Source organism: Aquila chrysaetos, chromosome 6, assembly GCF_900496995.4.
Source record: "Aquila chrysaetos chrysaetos chromosome 6, bAquChr1.4, whole genome shotgun sequence".
Lineage (NCBI taxonomy): Eukaryota > Metazoa > Chordata > Aves > Accipitriformes > Accipitridae > Aquila > Aquila chrysaetos.
In genome coordinates, this window is record NC_044009.1 from 47,975,267 (window position 1) to 47,995,463 (window position 20,197).

General features: G+C 34.5%; 1 protein-coding gene across 8 annotated transcripts in view; it reads right to left on the reverse strand.

Moving 5' to 3' along the window:
* LRP1B (LDL receptor related protein 1B) overlaps positions 1–20,197 on the reverse strand; it is a 759,343-nt gene that overhangs the window by 42,907 nt on the left and 696,239 nt on the right. For 7 of the 8 annotated variants that reach the window (XM_030018329.2, XM_030018325.2, XM_030018333.2 and 4 more), the window contains 6 exons: positions 18,209–18,450; positions 12,039–12,262; positions 11,671–11,777; positions 8,303–8,419; positions 5,751–5,924; positions 5,100–5,225 (listed from right to left, as the gene is read on the reverse strand). In XM_030018329.2, coding sequence (XP_029874189.1) covers positions 5,100–5,225; positions 5,751–5,924; positions 8,303–8,419; positions 11,671–11,777; positions 12,039–12,262; positions 18,209–18,450 — 990 coding nt within the window. Of the gene's footprint in view, positions 1–5,099; positions 5,226–5,746; positions 5,925–8,302; positions 8,420–11,670; positions 11,778–12,038; positions 12,263–18,208; positions 18,451–20,197 lie in introns of those variants that run through there. The other variant, XM_030018332.2, reaches the window with a different exon arrangement.

A 20,197-nucleotide genomic window follows, 5' to 3' on the forward strand; every position in this document is an offset into this window, starting at 1 on the left:
TCCACTGATTTCTGGACTAGGCAGTTAAATGGAGAGATGACGTTACAGAGGTTCATGAACTACATTCTTTGGGATAGGAACAGTTTCCCTCCCCACAGTGGAAAATACTCGTCTCATGGGCAGAAAGGTATTTGTTCTTGCCTATCCTTCAGACAAGGGTGTAGCTCATCCTTCACTGAACTGAATTCCTATATTAAAGACAGAGTGCAGAGTTCTGATGTTATGGTAAGGTTGTATAAATCCTCCTGTCCCTCCAGATGAGGTTCTTACTATCTGTCAGTTTTCCATATGCTGAAATTTATCAGAACAAGTTGCAATCCCCAGATTTTGTCTGAATGCTGTAAGACAGATCCTCCTCTTTGTTTTCCCTTCACATTTTTTTCCTTTTAAAGATCTGTTTGCTTTTCAATTTTAAATGGAAGAGAAGGGCTAAGAAAAGGATGCATAGTGAGAAAAAAACTAACCGACACCTGCTGTAACGTAACCCATTTTCTTCCGTTCTGGGAAATACCAGTCCCAACGGTAACCTTTTTGTAAATACAGACGATACTGCTGTAAACAAAAGATTTTCTTCAAACCAGAAGCAGATTTCTGCGTGACCCTGGTTCTATTTGATATCTAAAAAGACTGAAAGCACAACAAAACCCAAGAAGACAGCATGCATTGAACTGCCATAGCTTTTGCTAGTACAGCTCCCTGAGGCAGACTTTGTGGGTGAAAAAGAAGATACGCAGGGATTAACCTCTACATGCCCAGCCAAAGCACTCGGTCTGCCTGCAATGTACGTGTGCAGTGGGCAAGTCCCCACAGAAATACGCTGAAGGAAACACCATGATGAATTAAATGTTTCATCTCTGTTCGGAAGCAATGTCAGATCTGAGTCTTTGTAATTTTTCTCAGGCTTTTCATCCAGTCAAGAGAGCACAAATATTGCCTTCTTAAAATGAAAGTGATAAACGTGAAGCTCCAGAATATGGAACCCTTGGAAGTGTTCATTACTCTTGCTCATTCACCTGTGGTACACACTGTCTTCCTCCAGTGCAAGTCTCTCTATTTTCATCCTCTTGGTACGTTCTTAGCTTCCTCGTGCTACAGACAATTAGATACAATAAACGTAATGGATGCAAATCCAGCGGTCTCTTTTAGGAAAATGAAGTGGTACTCTACCCATTGGAAAACTAAAGGGTAGCTTCTAAACCAAAAAAGTCAGGCCTGCTATAGTCAATAAATAAACCACAAAAGAACTGTGCTCTATCAATCATTGTCATCTGGGGAGAAATGAGATGGAAACTTATCTAAGAACACACATGAACTTGCTTCCATTTTGTTATTAAAACATTCTGAATGATACAACACACATATGTTGTAATAACTCTGGCTTGAAAAAGCCAAATCAAACCCAAAAGCTGTTTCTCATCAGTTGTGTGAGATGCTGGTGAAACAGCTGTCTGAAGCAATCTGGATTCAGTCTTACAGAAAGCCACTGAGGATTCAATATTTAGAATTCCTCATGTAGGATTTCTGAATAAAAACCAACTCAATGGATCAAGCCAGTAGTAATATTATGCAGAATTTCAAGACTTAGCTCAATTTTCTTTTGTGAAACGCCTCCCGCCAACAATCCAATGAACAAGAATTGGAGTCAGATTTGGGGATATAGTCACAAGAAACAGACCAAGACTGAGATTACCTCCCAGTCACCAGCCGTAAGGTAGACAGACTAACAAGAAATTGTACAAAGTGTGCAAGGCATCTTTACAATAGTCATGCCAAAAACTACCAAAATGAAGAAGGCCATGATAACGTTGAAAATAATCATTATTTGTTGGAAGGCACTTTTCACAAGGATAGAGACATACGCATTGTGAAAACAGATTCTTCAAACACAGACTCTCCTGGGGGAACTATTCAAGGTGGATGGGAACTGGAGATGGCTGTCCCATTTTGACTCTGTCAAGTCATGGAAATCTACTACTAGCTTCCTTACTACATTTTAAAAGACCCAAAACACTTAAAGACAGTAAAAAGTATTATGAATGTTCAATACGCTACTGTTTACTATTGTTAACTTGAATTATATATTATTCAAAAAGTACAGTTTAGTCACACTAGTTCTTGATATTCACAATTATTACTAATTTGCGAAACTAAGAGACTTCTTACCTGACTTGAAAAAGCTACTGTACAAGTACAAAACAATCAGTACAACTCAATTCTATTGCTACATGAATGATGTCCACTAAGAGACTTAAAAAGTTGAGTTTTCAGATCTGTAAATTAGTGGTAGTGTATTTTTGAACACATAAAATATAATGTACGTAAATCATTGTAACCTATCTTCTATACAACTATTGCATTGTGATCAAACCAGTAACAAAACCAAATGAATACATCAGTTAAAAAGTGTTTCACTGATACTCATGTCTCAAATTAAAATCTTCTGGATTTCATTCTTTTAGGGACAAACTAGAAGACCACCAAATATATTTCAACTGACTTTGAATCAGGATTTTATTGCAGACAAACAAAAAAATATGACCACAGAACTTCCCTTTAGATTAACGTCAGGTCACTCTTCTACAATATACGGGTTTTGACAACCACATAAGGCAGGAATTGCTGTTTTGGGTTACTGACATCTATAACTGTGCCAAAAATGCTCTGAGACAATGAAGACAATATAATGCTAGAATTAAACAAGCTGAACGTACATGGTTTGGAATATTTCATATACATTTTCTGGCTCTTCATCAGAAAAGGAAACAAAGACTACGGCTCCTATATATTTTTTTTTTTTTTTATTCCATACTGTATAACTTCTTAAAGGAAAAGAACCTGGTTTAGAACTTGACTTGTCTTTTGTTTGCAGGCTATTAGCAACCTATTAAGGGCAAGTGTGTTGTCAGCCGGCCATTAATTATAAACCTATATTAATTCAAGATGCTGATCTTGAGGTCAACTCTGATCTTTCCAGGAATCTCTGCTGATCCTTGGAAGCCTAAGTGGAGCGTCAGCATGAGACAAACATTTAACATCCACTTCATACTTTTCTTAAAAAGTCAAAATAGTGCAAAAACATACACTAGTTAGTGTGCTATGATACTGAGGTTTGTTTCAATTCATAATTTATAATCTGTGAGGCTATAAAACCTGCAATCTACTATTACAAAAATGACATACAAGAAAAAATTTACAAACAAGTCTATGCTAGACAGTACTTGAAATATAATTGTAATCAGAAAACTAAGAAACACTTATTCAGCAATCCTTCAAAAAGGCATAACAGATATTGCAGTTGTGGGAAGGTACTGAAAATTATCAATATATTAAAAATGCTTCTCTAGGCATTTTCTGTCTATCCATAAACTTTTACAACCAGCAGTGAAATAATTTAAAAGCGTCTTCCGATCTTTCTCTAATAAAAACATACCTTGCTGAAAACTCTACCATGGCATAGTCCTTTGCCCCACTAGTAAAACCATAGCATTACTGAAATTATGGGTTCAAATGACTACCAATCACCAGTGAAAAGCAATATTCTTTTATTTGTCCTTTCTTCAACACCTAAGTAGTAACTATGGGTCATTTGAAATAATTTTTAGGTGGTACTGCATCAGCAGAAAATCTTGACAAGTATCCATCCCAGATGAACGAAGAGCTGACACTTGGAGGAGCAGGGAGGGTGGATGCTCTCTGAAGACAAAGGCTGTTTAGAGTGATTGGTCTCAAGAGTTAGAAACCTTGTACCGTACACTAACGGCTTGTATTACATCTACTTCGGTGACATCACTTCTCCCCTAACAGTGGAAACTGTTGTAAAACAGCTGTAAGCTACTTTATAGTTGTATAACTGTTATATAAATACACATTCATAGGTATTCAGGCAAGGGTGTACAGTAATAAAGCTCTCATTTACTGTATTTTTGCTAGAGCATGGTGTAGTACATACAAAAGTTGGTACTGTAAACGCATTGCGTACAATGTACTCCTACATAAGCAAAAAACATGAAGGGGTTTGTTATCTAGGACAAGTTTTCTAATATTGTTTTACTCTCTAAATTATTCTTAAATTTCTTGATACAGAAAGAGAAATGCTGCTAGACAGGATAGCTTCATTAATACCACATCATAAACCACTAAAACACAGTTGTGTTAATTGAATATTTAAAGACTAGGCAGTACAAATAAGTGAGATTTTCTCCACAGAATGATGACATTTCAGGTAAATTAATTTAATTGCTAAATTGAGCATTTTAAGTACTGAGGATCTCACCAAAATATGTATCACTTACGCTTCTGAGCCTGGAATTAAACATTAGAAAAACATCCTAATATATTCTGACTTCTCATACACATAAGAAATCCTATTCTATGATTTTTAGAACCTTTTAAAATTCAAGCTGGCTAAGAATTCATTCCAGCAGTCTGACCACCTTAGGTTTGGCCTCAATTAGAGTGGGAATAGTTTTAGAGTACTTAATAATCTTTTTCTATGGAAAAGACGACTTTTTTTCCTCTAAAATATAGCAAGAACTTAGTAGCTCTTTTACTATGAAGTCTGTTTTCCTGTGTCTTGATATTAGTCATCATAGATGTTACCGAAAGACATAATTTTAGATAAAAATATTCCAGTTGCTTTTTTCTTTTTTTGCCTGTTACTTTGAAGTCATTATTATTTGCTATGTTGCTCTTAAAGCCTTTTGACTATTGCTGCAGTCTAAGCAGAAGTGTTTCTTGATGGTCTTTAAGGTTATTTTTTTCTCCTAAAAATGCTATGTTTAATTGGCTAATGTTTAATTTGGAATCCAAAACGCTTCACAGCTTTTCAAACTTCTTTTGGTCAATATATATACACATTCACTCTTAAATATCACCTTGTATCAGTTCAGCTGAAAGCTCATTTTTCATTTTGATGAAGATAAACAGGTTTTTTGAATCAGGGATTTTGCTTATACATATTTCATTTCCATTTCAGATAAGTAATATGTATTCCGAACAACATCACAAAACTCTTGACTCACAGACAGCCTAGCCTTCTGCAATGACAAAAACTGACTAGTTGTTTATTTTCTGGTTCTCATGCTGTTTTCAATACCTACCTAAGAGGCTCTGATCAATGCATGTTCCATTCACCAATGATTTTCCTTCTGGACAAGCACATGTTGCACCAGAAGGGTTGAGTAAACAAATGAATTCACATGTCAGGTCCAAGCATGGATTAGGCACTGTTTAAAAAGACAAAATATTAAAACTATTGTTTGTTGTGTTTTTTTTAGAATTACATTGTGTTCTAGAACTAGGAAAAAATAAATAATCAGATATAACAATTCTGATACACTTCCAGTTTCCAGCATATCAACAGCCTGAAGTCAGTAAACACACTCATTCAAATGGCAGTTCAAGACTCACACTAGGATAGAATTTCTTCCAGTAACAAAAAATGTATTGGTAATATGCAGTAAAAAACCTCATCTGGTTGTGCCTAGAGGTATTTGTATTCAGCTATCTTCTAGTTTTTTTATACCTCATTTACAGTGCAGGTACACAAGGCAAGCATTTGTCCAATGTCCTTTCAAATGAGAGAATGCATCAAAAAATCTAAATCAAACTTATATAAAGGAATATGACTAAATCTATTTTCAGTTTGTACAATCAGGCTCTGTTTTATATTTATATAGCTTGGTTACTTTTTTTTCCCCTCTGAAGTGAACTTGCGCAATATTGAGCTTAAAGTAATTATGCTTACTCACAGTCCATTTGTTTGTAGCGATGAAAAATCAAGGCACTTTTTGCTTTATCAACATCCACGCTTAGATATTCTACGAGGCTCCTGCCAAATTTGTGTACTCTAAATGCACCATTTTTAGGACCTGCTCCATATATGTAATCCTCAAAAATGTCAATTCTATGTGGATGCAGTAAACCTTAAATAAAAATGAATAATAAATACAAATACATATTCATATTCAAATAATAATCATTTTTGTTTTAATAACAACTTCAATTGCATTACTGCAACTACCACCTAAACACATTATTATTCAGTCAGCTTGTTTTGTATCCACAAAGATTGCCTTTAAAAAAAGCAATCTTCTTAAAAGGAACTCTTCCCACACTCAACTAAAGTCTCGAGCTTTCTATTAGCTTTCCACAGAATTCAGCCTCAGAAACTGGTTGATTATTGAAAGGTAGGGAAACCCTACAGTAACAGCTAGCTAATTAGACCATACTTAGGTACAACACTTTAACTAGAAGTATGTGATAAGGAAGAAACAGATTATTTTGCTGTACCTAAAAGAAACTATTCTGACAAAACATTTCTTCAGCTCCTTCTTAACATATTTGAAATGCTAGCTTTCATACTACACTTATTTTAATTCATAATTACAGAAAATTAATGAAAAATAAAATGTTAAGACTCTACCAATTCCTCATTCTTATGAGCTACGAGTGCCAATTAGATCACATAGTCAGACTTCCTATGCACAACTGGCCGTAGAATTTCACACATTTACCCACGTAACAAGGCAATAGCGTCGGACTAAAACTTCTTTGCCAGAGATGCATCTCTTCTTGATTTGAAGCCATAAAGAAACAGAGCCTCATTCCTTGCGACACCTTGTTCCTACTATTATGTCCAATTACTGTAAAAATGGTTTTATATTTTGCTTGTATTTATTTAGTTTTAATTATCAGCCTTTATTTGTTCCTACTGTTTTTCCACTCTGTCAATACTTGGCACTCAGTATTTTATTCCAATAAAAACATTTATGAATCTAATTCATTATTTTATGCTTGTTTAATTAAATGGGTTGAAGTTTTTAGTCTCATTGCAAAGCAATTTCTAAACTCTTCCAATTTTCCTTCGGTCCTATCTCTCTATTTTTTCCATGGTTGTTACAAATGTCAACAGGAGACAAAAGGTAACATTGCTTTAGTGATCTTGTATTTCAGTATTAAATGCTATGTATGAAAGCAACAAAGCCTCTACATTCCACTTTCCCATTTATAAATCCCAAATTTGCTGCACTTAGCACAGTGTAGTATAGCCCTTCCACACTATAAAATATTTTGAAAGTCATAAACTTACATGCCTTCTATTCTGTAGCACTCTTGCATCTTTTTTTTTTCCCTTGAAGAATAACCTCACATTTATTCTTAAAATACAAATGACTATTGAGACACATTAAAACACAATCTAAGATACTGTCAGTCTTTGTACCAGCCACAAGCACTGAGAACAAGCACCAAGTATGTATTTTGTGATAGATTACAGCCTAGCCACCATGAAATACTATAACCAAAGGAGGTGCAAGCAAAGTTATGTGGAGGAGTTACTGTCTTCTAAAATCTCATCAGGCATCTGCATGGTTCGGTTCAGTGTTACAGGAGGTTGTAGTTGGATCCCTACACTCAAAGTGATCCTTCTTGAGATGACTGTTTCCATGTATATTGATCCAAGTTGTGAAATAAAATGCTATTAAACCAGAATAAGATTATTTAAATCTGGTCCTGCTCAATTTGGATTATGGGAGATTTTTCCTAGTATCTTCCAGAACCCCCTCGTGAATTCCATATCACTGGTTAAAACACTAAGCAGCATGAGATGTAATATCCTCCTGATGAAACTCCACTGCCAACTGCCCACTAAGCAATCCTCCCAAAAAGCCTGCTTTAAATTTTTAATTTTTTTTATGTGTTTCCTCTCTTTTCTACCCAAATTTCATAAATTGTTACATATATTATCAAATTGTTAAAAAGCCAACATGCAATTCTATAAAAACAAAGGTTGCTTAACCAGAATCTCTTTTCTTATGAAAGGAACTTTCCTCATTCACATTCTGTTAGCAGTATTCTGTGATTACTTACTGACCTGAAAGCCAAACCCATTATTTTTCCAGAACTGATTCAGGTCAACTGTTCTATAAACTATACAATTCCTGTGCAATGCAGACAGCTCTAATTTCTAACTAGTCAAGGTGCTATGTAAGTCCAAGTGAGGCCAAGCATAAAAATTAATCACAGTGTTATTTGATAACACCTAAGCTAATGATTAGATAACAAACTTGGAGATTTGCACATACTGCTGAATCTTTGTTCCCTTAAAGTAAATTTATCAGATTATCTTAAAGCTAAAATTATCTTAAATATTTATTTGTTTAGATATCTGAAGTATTATGTAACAAAAGCAATGAATGTTATGTAATAATCACTGGTTTTTGCTTAGATAGTTTCTCTGAATAGTGACACTTCAGCCAAATAAAATAAAATAGAAATGATGTTATATAAAAGCTCTCCATACCTTGTTTAGTGCTCACAGACACAACTGAATCGGAACCATCAAAAAGAACACTGCCAATAACAGATAATTCAAAATCAGCCCAGAACAAACGCTGACTGAAATGATCAACTACGAGACCTAGAAAGAAAATAAAGTTCAAACAGGTATATAAAACCTGAAAAAAAGTTAATATTTTTATGTAACCGTACATTTTTATATCATTCATATTCTTGTGAACACAAAACATCATGACAATGAAAAAACACAACTGAAAACCACGGAGAATAAAGTATTAACACCTTCCGCTTAAACCTTCCCCTTGAGGCAACTGTGGTTTTTTACTTTCTTTAACTTACTCTTCCAAGGTCGGTACCTTTTGAAACCCATTATCCTCAGCAGGTAGGGATATATACCAGGTGGGAATTAAATACAGAATCTAATCCTGTAATTTGTTCTACCAACAAAAATTTGTTATGTCAATAGACTTCTAAGCAGTAGCACGAGTGTGACCACGTGTTAAAAACAAGGCATTCAGATTTCACAGAGTCTTCCTAACCTATACTGCTTCCACAAGTATATAATTGCATTCTTTTTTTTATCACCAATACTTCACATGCAGTAATTATTACAGAATTAAAACTCAGATTATTTTAATTACATTAGTGCTGCAAGACTTAAACAGCAATACTGACAGATGTATATATTTGCATATATATATGAAAAGAAAACACAGGAGTGAGTGATTGAGAGCACAAATGAGAATAAAAGATAGGTAACATTGTGACTACCCAGCCTCTAGGCAATAACTAAACAGTTTAATCAAGCAGTCCATGTTTCATAGAGAATGATTAAATGATTAATATGCCATTTTAGGTCATGTCAAAAGCTTCAGCCTGAAAAAAATATTTGAACCATAAAGTAATTTAATTCTGAGCTTTCAAAGTTGTAGTGTATTTTTAATAAGATTGGGAAAAAGTATTTTTCTTCCTATTTATGTAAGCAGGTAAGTCAGAAAAAAGACATCAAAAGAAATTATACATAACAGGAAAAATACTCCTCTTAAGGTCATAAATTAATCGGGTACAGATAGATGAGAGGAAGTGGAGGAAGTCTGACACAAGGACCAGTGAAATATGTTTACATTTGCAACTCCATTAAAAAAAACACTCTTTAAAAGAAACACAGGTATTCAGGCAGCATACAGCTAAAGAGAATCATTTCTGGTAAAAGATAATCACAGTGTGTCAACTCTGTGTGATACATGGTACCTGTAAGGGGGAATATTTTAGAAGCAGTCCCCACTCTCCAGCGTTAAATCATTCTTTGCATTCTAATAAGAATAGTTAAATATCAAATAATAAATAAATAACACTCTCAATGTATCTTTCACAGTACCAGAGATAACACAATGTAAAAAAGTACTTATACAGCACTCCTGTGATAGTCATTGTTATGTAAATCCTGTGAAGTCAAGCCCAAGTGCTCAAACTCTCACTGTGTCTTACTTGAAATAGGAAAGGCTAATTTAGTAATAAATTTAAGAGCAGTGGAACACAGATGTTTAGCAAAAACTTCACCTAAACAATCGTAGTAAAGTCTCATTTGGGAGGAAATATTAAAGGCTTGGACTCTTTCTTTGCGTTCCCTCTACAAAGACATGGATCCGTGTGAAATATCTGACAGAAATATAAAAGACTCCATAAATGTCTACTTTCTACCATGAAGTAAAGGAAGAAAAGCACAGAAGGATGCCACAAAAGTGTTTTCAGGCAGTAGATACAGGAAAATACAATACCGTGGTAAGGCATATGTGAAATTCTCTCTTTGCAAAGTCTGCTCATTTTTGGTAATTCTGCTAATTTTCTTAATTTTCATTTTATTCATCCTTGTAAGGAGACAGAGGTCTGGTTAAATGTTTATAACGAACTTTTCTATATAAAATATATCAAGGAAAATCTTACGAAGAAAAGCTCTTGCAGTTCTGCTTCCGGTCAGGGAAGAAGTAAACACTTGCATTTTCAGTTAAGTTTGCTATTGCTACCTAAAAAATTCAATAAATTCACTAATCCAATACTGATGGCCAAAAAAAAAAAGGGGGTGTGTGTCTTAAATGCCCTTTAATGACCAGGGAAGTGGTCACTGGCTCCATAGGACATAACCCTGGCAATCAACCTGACAAAAAAGCACAATTATAGCAATTAGAACTAAATCTAATGATTTGTATACCTGATATGTTCACAATGTTTTATATAGGAAGTTCAGCAAAGAATATGTAACAAGTCTGCTAAACATAAAATTCTGTCATCTTTCAGTCTGAATAATCAGAAGCTTCTTACCGTATTTACTACTGACTATGTATTTTTTATTATTATTACTATTGTGCTTCTTACTTACCTAAGGAGCATAAGCTTCCTCGCCTCAAAGCTTTCCTTATCACATATGAAATTTCTTAAGTTGCTATATTTCAACCTAATCATGTCAACAGAGTGTTTCCTTTAAGGGATGAATGTAATTTGCATATGCAACACCATAAGGCCACCTTAGTATGGGATTTAACAGTCTGTTAAAATATTATTACTTGTTGCTGTCATAGTGGCAGCTTCTGAGACACTTAGATATTCAGATAGCATCCTCTTGAAAGAAGCTTATGGTTCAATACATATGCGTACCAAAGTTGGACAACCCCTAATTTGCAATGCAATAATAACAAATTATCATTGTAAGCCTGGAGAAACATCAAATATTGCATGAGAAAATGGGTCATGAACAAATCATTTGTGATTGCAAGACAGGATGCTGCTATTTAAGAGACACACATTTCATTCTGGATTTATCATTTCCTTTGTCATAAAAATTACTTTTCTCCTGCCAATGGAGTCATAATGGTAATTCACAAGATCTCAACATGTACTCTCAAGCTTCAAAATAGTTCTGTAAAATACTGAGATAATGAAGTTGTTGCTTCTTTGAATACCTAAACCTTGTTTTATACTATTTTGCAGTGTACTCAGGAAAGTAACTAGAATAGGCTGTGAGATTTCACATGCATTCTTAAAAACTGTTTCTCACCACTAACTGGTGTTCCCTTAATTAATTTTGCTTGTTCAGTGTTATTGAACAAAACATATTTTAACTGATTATATATAGCCCTTTGGTACTGCTTTGTAAAAACATCATGTTAAGCTTTGTTACGAAAGTTTAAGTCATATTAAGATGTATCATTTGAAAACAGAACTAAGAATTTGATTAGTAACTGTGTAAGAATAACCAGAATACATATTTTTAAAAGTATATATATATTTTTTCAAACTTAGAAACTGGAATTCAGCCAACAAATCTATACTGTTAGCAAGTGCCATGTAATTAGGAAAAATGGATAAGCTGTGTACCTGTAGGTCTTTGTAAATTCTTTTGAACCAATATTCTTCTCAGAGTACCATCCATAGATGATTCCTCTATGTGAGAGCGATCCCCAATAACTGTCCAGTACATCATCCTAAAAGTATTAAACACAAAAAATAAGCTGGATGCCTGAACAGAACCACAAAACGCTTCACTGATATGAAATTATTATGAGCCTTTCAACCTACCTGAAAGATGGGAGATAACTGATCCTGATTTACACACAGGTAAATTGAGCAGAGGAATAAATGACTCAGAAAAGTTTAGACATTTGTAGACATCATTTTATTTCTCTTACTCTACTTTGCATTTTTGTTTGAATTACCAAAACAGAGTAATGTTGAAACATACATACCCCTTTTTAGGATTTACAGCAATTGCATATGGTTCTCCTGCCATGCTTGTAAGGAGTCTTGTACAGTTAGGTCCATTCAATTGACCTACATTGATGGAGTATCTCAGACTAGTCCAATGAGTTGTATAGTAGCTGAACCAATGCATTCTGGAATGATCAGTCCAGTAGATATTTCCAGCAACCCAGTCAACAGCAATGCCCCTAGGTCTTTTGAATTCTGGACACTAAAAGGAACAGATGTTAATGTTAGATTTATGGAAATTATCTTCCACAGTAGCTGCATAGTCACAGATTTATGTAACTTTTTACAGTTAAGTAACTTTTATGTTTAATATGGTGAAATATTTAAAAACACTGCATTGGAAAGACATAAATTCCACCTGTGGGAGATAAGATCTAAGTGATCTGCTGACAGTCCTATTCAATGCAGACGAACAAGTCAATGGTTCAAAACCATTTTCTCAACTCTAAAGCTACCTACTTTAAGAAAAAGGCACGAACTACTTGAACTATTGATACTGAAACAAATAAATGTTACATACGGTAATTCAAAAGGAAAGGAAAAGGAAGAATTAAGATTAAACAGCTATTATACTCCATGCAGAACTATGGTACGATGTCCCACCCCAAAGCCCTCAGTGAAAATGGTGCTTGAGACCATCCTGAGATCCAGCTGCTCAGCAGGCTGCCAAGGATAAATAAAATCACTGCATTTAGAAAACTGCATAAAATTACCTCCCTTTTCTGACCAATACTAGTATGCAATTGTAAGGAAATTTTTAAAATGTTTCTCTTCCCTTGCTGTTAACTGTTCCTGTGTTCCACCACCGATTAAAACTAGAGTTAGTAGAATGTTCAGCTTCACATATAAAAGAGGATTGGCTGATTATAACTTGGAAATTATAAACTGTAGTACCTCTGGCATGATTTCACAATTATCATTAAGTCCTAGATGCTAAGAAATGGTCCTAAGGATAGAAATTCATATTGCAAATAGGAGATATGTATGAATGTTTCTCAAAAGTTTACTAGAATTACTGCAGAGAGGAGTGAAATCTGTAAAACAGGACTACCCAACCACTTCTAACATGAATGCAGCATATCATAAAAAATTCAAGACCTGCATGAGCTAAATAAATATGCAATAGTTGGCCTGTTTACCTATAATGACATCAAGTTAAAATATAAACAAAAAATGTCTATTCCTTGAAAAATGCAGTAATGGAATGCTACTAAGCTACGTAACTAAAAATCAGGAAAGAAAATCCTAAAATAACTTGTTTTCCTCAGATGTCAGAGTTCTGTAATACCACAAGACATTTGTAGACTATTTTCATCATAAAATAAAGGTCATTTCATTCTCTAGGTGAAATAATAGGACCGCAAGGGTGAATTTAGATAGTTCATCGTTCATAAACCTTTAATTCTGCAAAAATGTCATAGAATGCATGTTCTAAAGATATACAGAACCCTGAGTTTCTATTTAGATTAGTATTAAAGCAGCAAAAACAATCACTGCATTTACAAAACAGTATCTCTTTAAAACCAGGTCACAGCCATTTTTTTAAAGTTAAACAAAATAATGTATCATAATTCTTTGTTATGAAAGAATGATACTGCCAGCACACGCTTCCAGAAATACCACAAAACCAAACTTTTTTTTTCAAGAAATGTACCATTTGCATGCAACAACCTCTTCTTTTCTTTGTTACATTATCCAAGCAACATTCATGTAAAGGACAAGACACCCCAAAATGTGGGCATTTGTAGATAACGGTCATTGTATTTTTTGTCCAAACTCCTTTTAATTCTGGGTAATATTCAGGCACTTGTGTCAAGAAGCTGCTCGTACCTGGAGATCTCTAGTTACTACTTTGGAGACTGCAAGGGTTAATGGCACTGGCCTACAAGGCTGGAACCAAATATTCTTTTAAAAGGAGAGCAGCTATCATGGACAGCACAGTCCCTTGCCTTTCTTTGAACTGTTCAAGAACCGCTCTTTACAGTAAGACTGCTTTTTTTGGAACCTGGTAAGCACATGATGGGAGTTACCATGCAGAGTGAGAGAGAGTTCCCAAAAAGCTGGGAGTAGAAGCAGATGAGACAAAGGAACATCTTAAAAAGATTCTGGAACAAGGTTGGGTTGCTTACTAACACTGACCCTTCCTCGTTCTTCTCAACTACACAGGAGAAGTGAAATTTCAGTAATGCTGGGGTGCATATTAAAGATCAAATGAATAAGGAGATAACCAGAAGAAATGGAAAGCAACCATCTGGTGTAGGAGATTAAAAGAAGAGAATAAAAAACACTAGCTGATGCTACGGCTGTGTAATTCTCAGTTGTGTTCATTAAGTTTCAGCCTAGCTACATCGTGTTTCTGATGTCTTAGGCATCTTTTCATACTGTCTAGGAAAATTACTTACCGTAAATGAGCTTTTACCTAATAGCTTATTTGGATTATGTTAATTTTGAAGAATGATTCTGCATACAGAATAAGGATGAAAATACAGGAACAAAATCACATTAATATTTTCTATAGTTATTTTAGCCCACTTTGATGCTAAATATAACGTACTACAACTTATTAGAAAAATTGGGGTTTGAAGCCTAATCGCCTTTTATATTATGGTAGTCTCTGCACAACTACAGACCATGTCAGCTTTATGACTTTTGATCAGAACTGCTGCCTATCATGAAACCTGTTTTAAAGGTAAAGAATTAAAAAAAAAAAAAAAAGAAAAAAAAAAAGAAAAAAGAAAAACAAAGAAAAAAAAAAAGAAGCTGCAGTAATAGTTTGAATTTGGAAACCATTTTGATATAATGGTAGATTACAGAAAAATTTTCAACCCCTAAAGTTGAGTTTGACTGGAGAAAACGTGTTACACATGCAGCAGGAACCCATCACCTCGCAATGCTTAGCATTTTAACACAGGAAGACCAAATTACAAATCTAATTTATATCATACGCACACGTGAACACTATTTTCTCTATTTACAGATGTTTTTGGTATGGCATTGCTGTGGAATAAAGTAAACCAATGATTTATTGTTGCTTAAAATATCTTCATTAAAAATAATACATTATCTAATGATATATTATTAGAACAGTAAAAATAAATGAGAAACAATAATACTAGAAAACGTTTAGACTTTTACTCGCCGAAACAGAAAATTTTCCTCGACAGATGAGCAGCCCAGTAGGTGCAATGCTTCACCAAACCACCATTTGTATTACATAAGTAGGATCATTTAAAAATCCCAACCAGCGGATTCCAGAAAGAGAGGGTCTCCTAACTACATAAACTTCATCCATACCGAGCTATAGCTTTGAGGTAAAACCATAAATTAATGCTATTTAGAGAAAACAGTCTAGAAATTGTTTCCATTCACAGCGAAGCACGGAATGTCACTGGGCCCTGGGGCAAGCCCTGGGAGTATATACATGCATATATCACAAGAGTGGTTAAGGGTCCTCGTTAAGCTCTCAGAACAGCGGGGCTGGAGCAAGCTGCTAATGTACCGACTGGATACATTACAAACCCTATGTTTTTCTTTCTATTATATGGTACAATTATTTTAATGCTCAGCTTTGTGTCCTCTTTCATGAAAAACAGCACTTGAGTCTAAGTGGCAAGTCACTCTCTGTTGAATATTCACCTCGGATAACTTATACATCTCTCTCCAAGGATTATGCCAGTAAACAGCTGCACCAGTTATCACCAATTCAGTTACACCATTTTAACTTGATTGGAATGCATCTGCCAATAAACTCCGAAGAGTTGATATTTACTGTTTCTTTTAATGCTTTAATTTGTACCAAGCTTAAACCCTTTTTCACAGAAAAATACAAGAGATACTTAAAGCTATTCTCTGAGGAAGGCTCTTGATATGCTAATTCCATGGAGCAATTTCAGTTGAGATGGATTTTTGCATTAATGTAATTACCTGAAAATGCAGGTGACTTTGTTCAAGTTTACTGTCCTGATTTACATATCAAAGTCTAGATGTAAAAGTTATATTATAACCTTTGAAAACTTATCCATTAAAAAACTTGGGTTAAAATTAAGGAATTCTCAAGCTTTTCAAAACCAAATTTAAGTGACAATATTAAAGCAACACTATAAAACCAATTAACCTACTGATCAGTTATATATAAGGCAATAATATTTGAGTATTAATGAGATAACGCTGGGAAAAATATTCTGAATAGTTCAGCACAATGAGAAGTAAATGCTTCACAAATATAAATGAAATGTGCAGATACAGTCTGTGCATTTTCCACATACAGAGTTGTAAAAAAGCTTTGTATGGCTTGGATCAAGCATCTTCACGAGCACCTACCTGCACTGAAGAGACAGGGGAAAATTGTGTATAAAGAAAAACATAATTTTTTCAATAATTTTGAATTAAGAGGAAGTGACTACAAAGTATTCTTGCATAATGGTGAAACAGAGATACGAAAAGGAAAAAGTATTTCAGTATTTCAGAAAAACAAGAGTAATTCTAAGAACATTGTATCTTTATCAGTTTAAACAGGGAGACAAAGTCAAATCAGCTATGAAAATTTCAACCTCTGGACTATGAAGAAGTCTCAAGGAAGCTTATGTTCAATTTTAGGGACCTGTAAGAAAGTGCAGATCCATTAGAAAGGTTGTGGGTTAGCAGACTACACTTATCCTTGCAGAAGGCATCTGCATATTAACAAAAAAAAAAAAAAAAGTAACAACAAAACCCCGACACTTTAATTTCACAAGACTTTACAAGTTCGGTATTTTCTAATAATGACCTCAATACAGAGATGTGTCTATCAGGATATCTTAGGCACAGGTATCTGCCACATTTAAATGAGAAAAACCTCATAGTAGAATTACTCCACATCTTCAACACATACTTAGGTTCTCAAGGTATCCTTCCCCAAAACTCAAATGACATACCTGACCTACTAGAAATGCTAGGAATAATTTTCCACTTTAGATCTACTTTACATACACTTTCTGTCAATAAAATCCAGACCCTTTTCTGCTGGGCAGGTGGAAGTGTTAGTTTTTAACTCCTCTTCCCATATATATGCCATCGCAGACACAAGGTATCTTCAGTGTCCACTGGTGCCTACATCCTGAGGCTTTCTGCCCTGCTGGCATCAAAGGTCAGGAATGTCATTCGTTTGCAAAGGAAATATCCTTGGATGAAAGGTGCTTAGAAGTGGTTTCAGATGTGTAAGGGTTGAATGACAGATGAAAGATTAGTCTACTGTTGCTAGTGCTGTTGATACTACTGGGTATATAAAAGCATTCATGTGATGTAAGGTCATCCCTGTTACCTCTCCTAAGTTTAAGGAAACAGCCAGACAAGTGTTATTTCAAACCTGATTTATTACTGGTCAAGAAAAAACTAAAAACTCTCCTCTGCTATCACATTTAATAAATAAAATAAAAAATCTAAATTTGCAGCATTATAGAAACACCAATGTAAAGATCACACTGTTGTCTTCAGTTCAGCACTAATGCTTCCTTGAGAATTTTGTAGAAATATATTAGGCCAAATTAGTCTGAATCTGCATTTATTTTCTTTTCAAGTAAAGACCACTTGAAATCACCCTAGGTTATAAAAATCCACATTTCTGTTGTAAAGTGCAAAATTACATTTATGCTTATTCAAAAGAAGATGTTGTGCAGTTCAACATATAAAGGAATAAATAATTATTGTTCTAATTTTTAAATGTTTGTCACAGCTTTGCCAATATTATTGTTTATATGGTCACTATAGAAATCAAGCTTGTCTTTGGCCTATCTACATTTTCTGTTTTCTAAGGATTTGAAACTCATGCCTTTCTTTAAACCATGTGTTGCTTATATGCGTCTATTATAACCTCTCTTTCCTCTCTTAAAATAAAAAATCTTGACAGTATACAGTCTTTCCAAGCCTCTAACATACTGGTTATTTCTCTGTAGAAACTTAAAAATACTATAGTTGTGTTCTCTTAGAGACTTGACCAAGTCTGTCAGTCTTGAATGGAAAGGCATTAGTAGACATATATACCATTTGAATAAAATAATTTGCAGATAGACATTTTAATTTACTAAATCAGCACATGTTATTATAGACAATCAGAACAGAAAAGTAAATCAAAAGACATTGGTATCATGTATCTTTGATTTTGATCACTTACTATCAAGCCACTGCTACTTTGCCTTCTCTCTCTGTCGTGAAGTTTTCTGTAGAAAATCCCTCCTGGATTAAACTGAGTACTCCAAACAATCATGTCCCCTTGAAAATATGCATCCATTCCAGTTATCCTTGAATTATGTTCAATATGTGATATTTGCTGATGAACATCACTGTAGTTGAATGGATATGCAAAACCCAGGATGTCAGTGTCATTAGCAACATAGAGAACTTGATCTTCAGAGCCTAGGGATTATTATAATGAAACAAAAATAAGGTAAATGTCAACTAATGCAAAATCAGTGTTTTTCACTCAAGTAGCTTTTTGGTGTTCATCTGATATAATTTCTTATGTTAAAATTATTTTCTGACTGTTGAAGACTGCAAAAACACTCACAATCTGGGCAATAAATACAACTCTTCATACTCTGATACCAATATAAATTACCTCAATGCTCTCCAAGCTCACACTGTGACACCTAAGACTGTATTTTAAGGAGTAGGTAATATAAGAATTTGAACACTTCAAGCAGTATAGAAAAATAGGGGATATTATGCATTAAGCCTACAGGAATCACTACGTATTTTTATATGCATGTTGTGTCTAGAGGGTCCTAATTGTATATATTAAAGGAACACAAACTTGCCAATAAGCATTATTTTAAATTGCTTAATTGGAAATCAGAAATGGTATGATCCTATCTTTAGTGAAGGCAGTGAAGTTTTGAAATTGACTGCAACATGAGCAAACTGGATGAAAGCTGCTACAGAACGTGTTTAATTGTGTCTTATACCTCCTCACTTCAGAGTGAATATTTACGGATACCTGTGAATGGGTGGTATTTATGGATACCTAGTTACCGTCTTGATTCAGATGTTGTAAAGTATGTTATTCATAAGAAAATGCTCTCTGGTATCTATTCATTAAGCTTTGAGAAAGTTTCAAAGTTGCTGGGTACATTAGAATGCATCTGCAATTTTTTAGTTTTCCAATTTATATCACGTTTATCCATAGAGAATCAACTTATAATAATGTCTGCCCAACACATTTCCTCCTTATGAGCATGAAATATCAAGAATCATGTTCCCTCACTCCTGCTAAATACAAGAAGAAAGAGGAGTTCCATTAAAGCAAGTATCAATGAGGGAAAGAGGGAAACATTAACTTTATTACAATGGAAATGAAGTTTGCGAAAAATTCAGATGTAGGATAATGATTCCCAGATTTTTAAATTATAAGCCCTCAGAATTATGTCTGTGTTTCTATAATAACAAGCCACAATCCTCAATTAGCAACCTTGTTTGTTCCCTTGTCATAATCTGACTGCATCTTCAGTAATAGGCAATGATACTAAAACCTGATAGAGTCCACATTACATATAGAGGAAATTACTAATGACTCATTAATATGATCTTCCCATAGCATGTTTGCTCAAGAAAATGTGAACAAAGCACGTAAGAAACCTGACTATCACCATATAACTACCCAGCACAGGTGTACCTGCATTACTGACTGGTGTGCTACAAAGAACGAAAGACTGGAATTAACACGATACAATCTGTTATGGTTCTAGGATGTATGTCCACAATGTGCTTACTGGCCATAGGGTTCGGATCGGGGACTGCTCATAGCTGTGCACCAGTTACGCACAGACATATATAAGGAGCCACACCTTGTAACTTCAACACTCATTCTGCACTGAAGACTCCAAGTGTAGGTGTAAGTCAAATTCACACCAAAATCTCACTAAAGTGCAGGTGAGATGCTACAATCATACTTTCAGTTATTCAGATACAGATCCATAAAGATTATGTTAACTTCACTCAGGCAGATGGATTATTGCTGGTTTCATTTCTAAAATTATTTAAAAGTTACACAATTACCTCCATTTTGTGCAATACCTCTGCCTTATGAAAGACAAATAACATCTATGTGTGCATATTTCTTTACCTTCACTGGACCATGATCTAGGCAGCTGATTTATATGGGGAG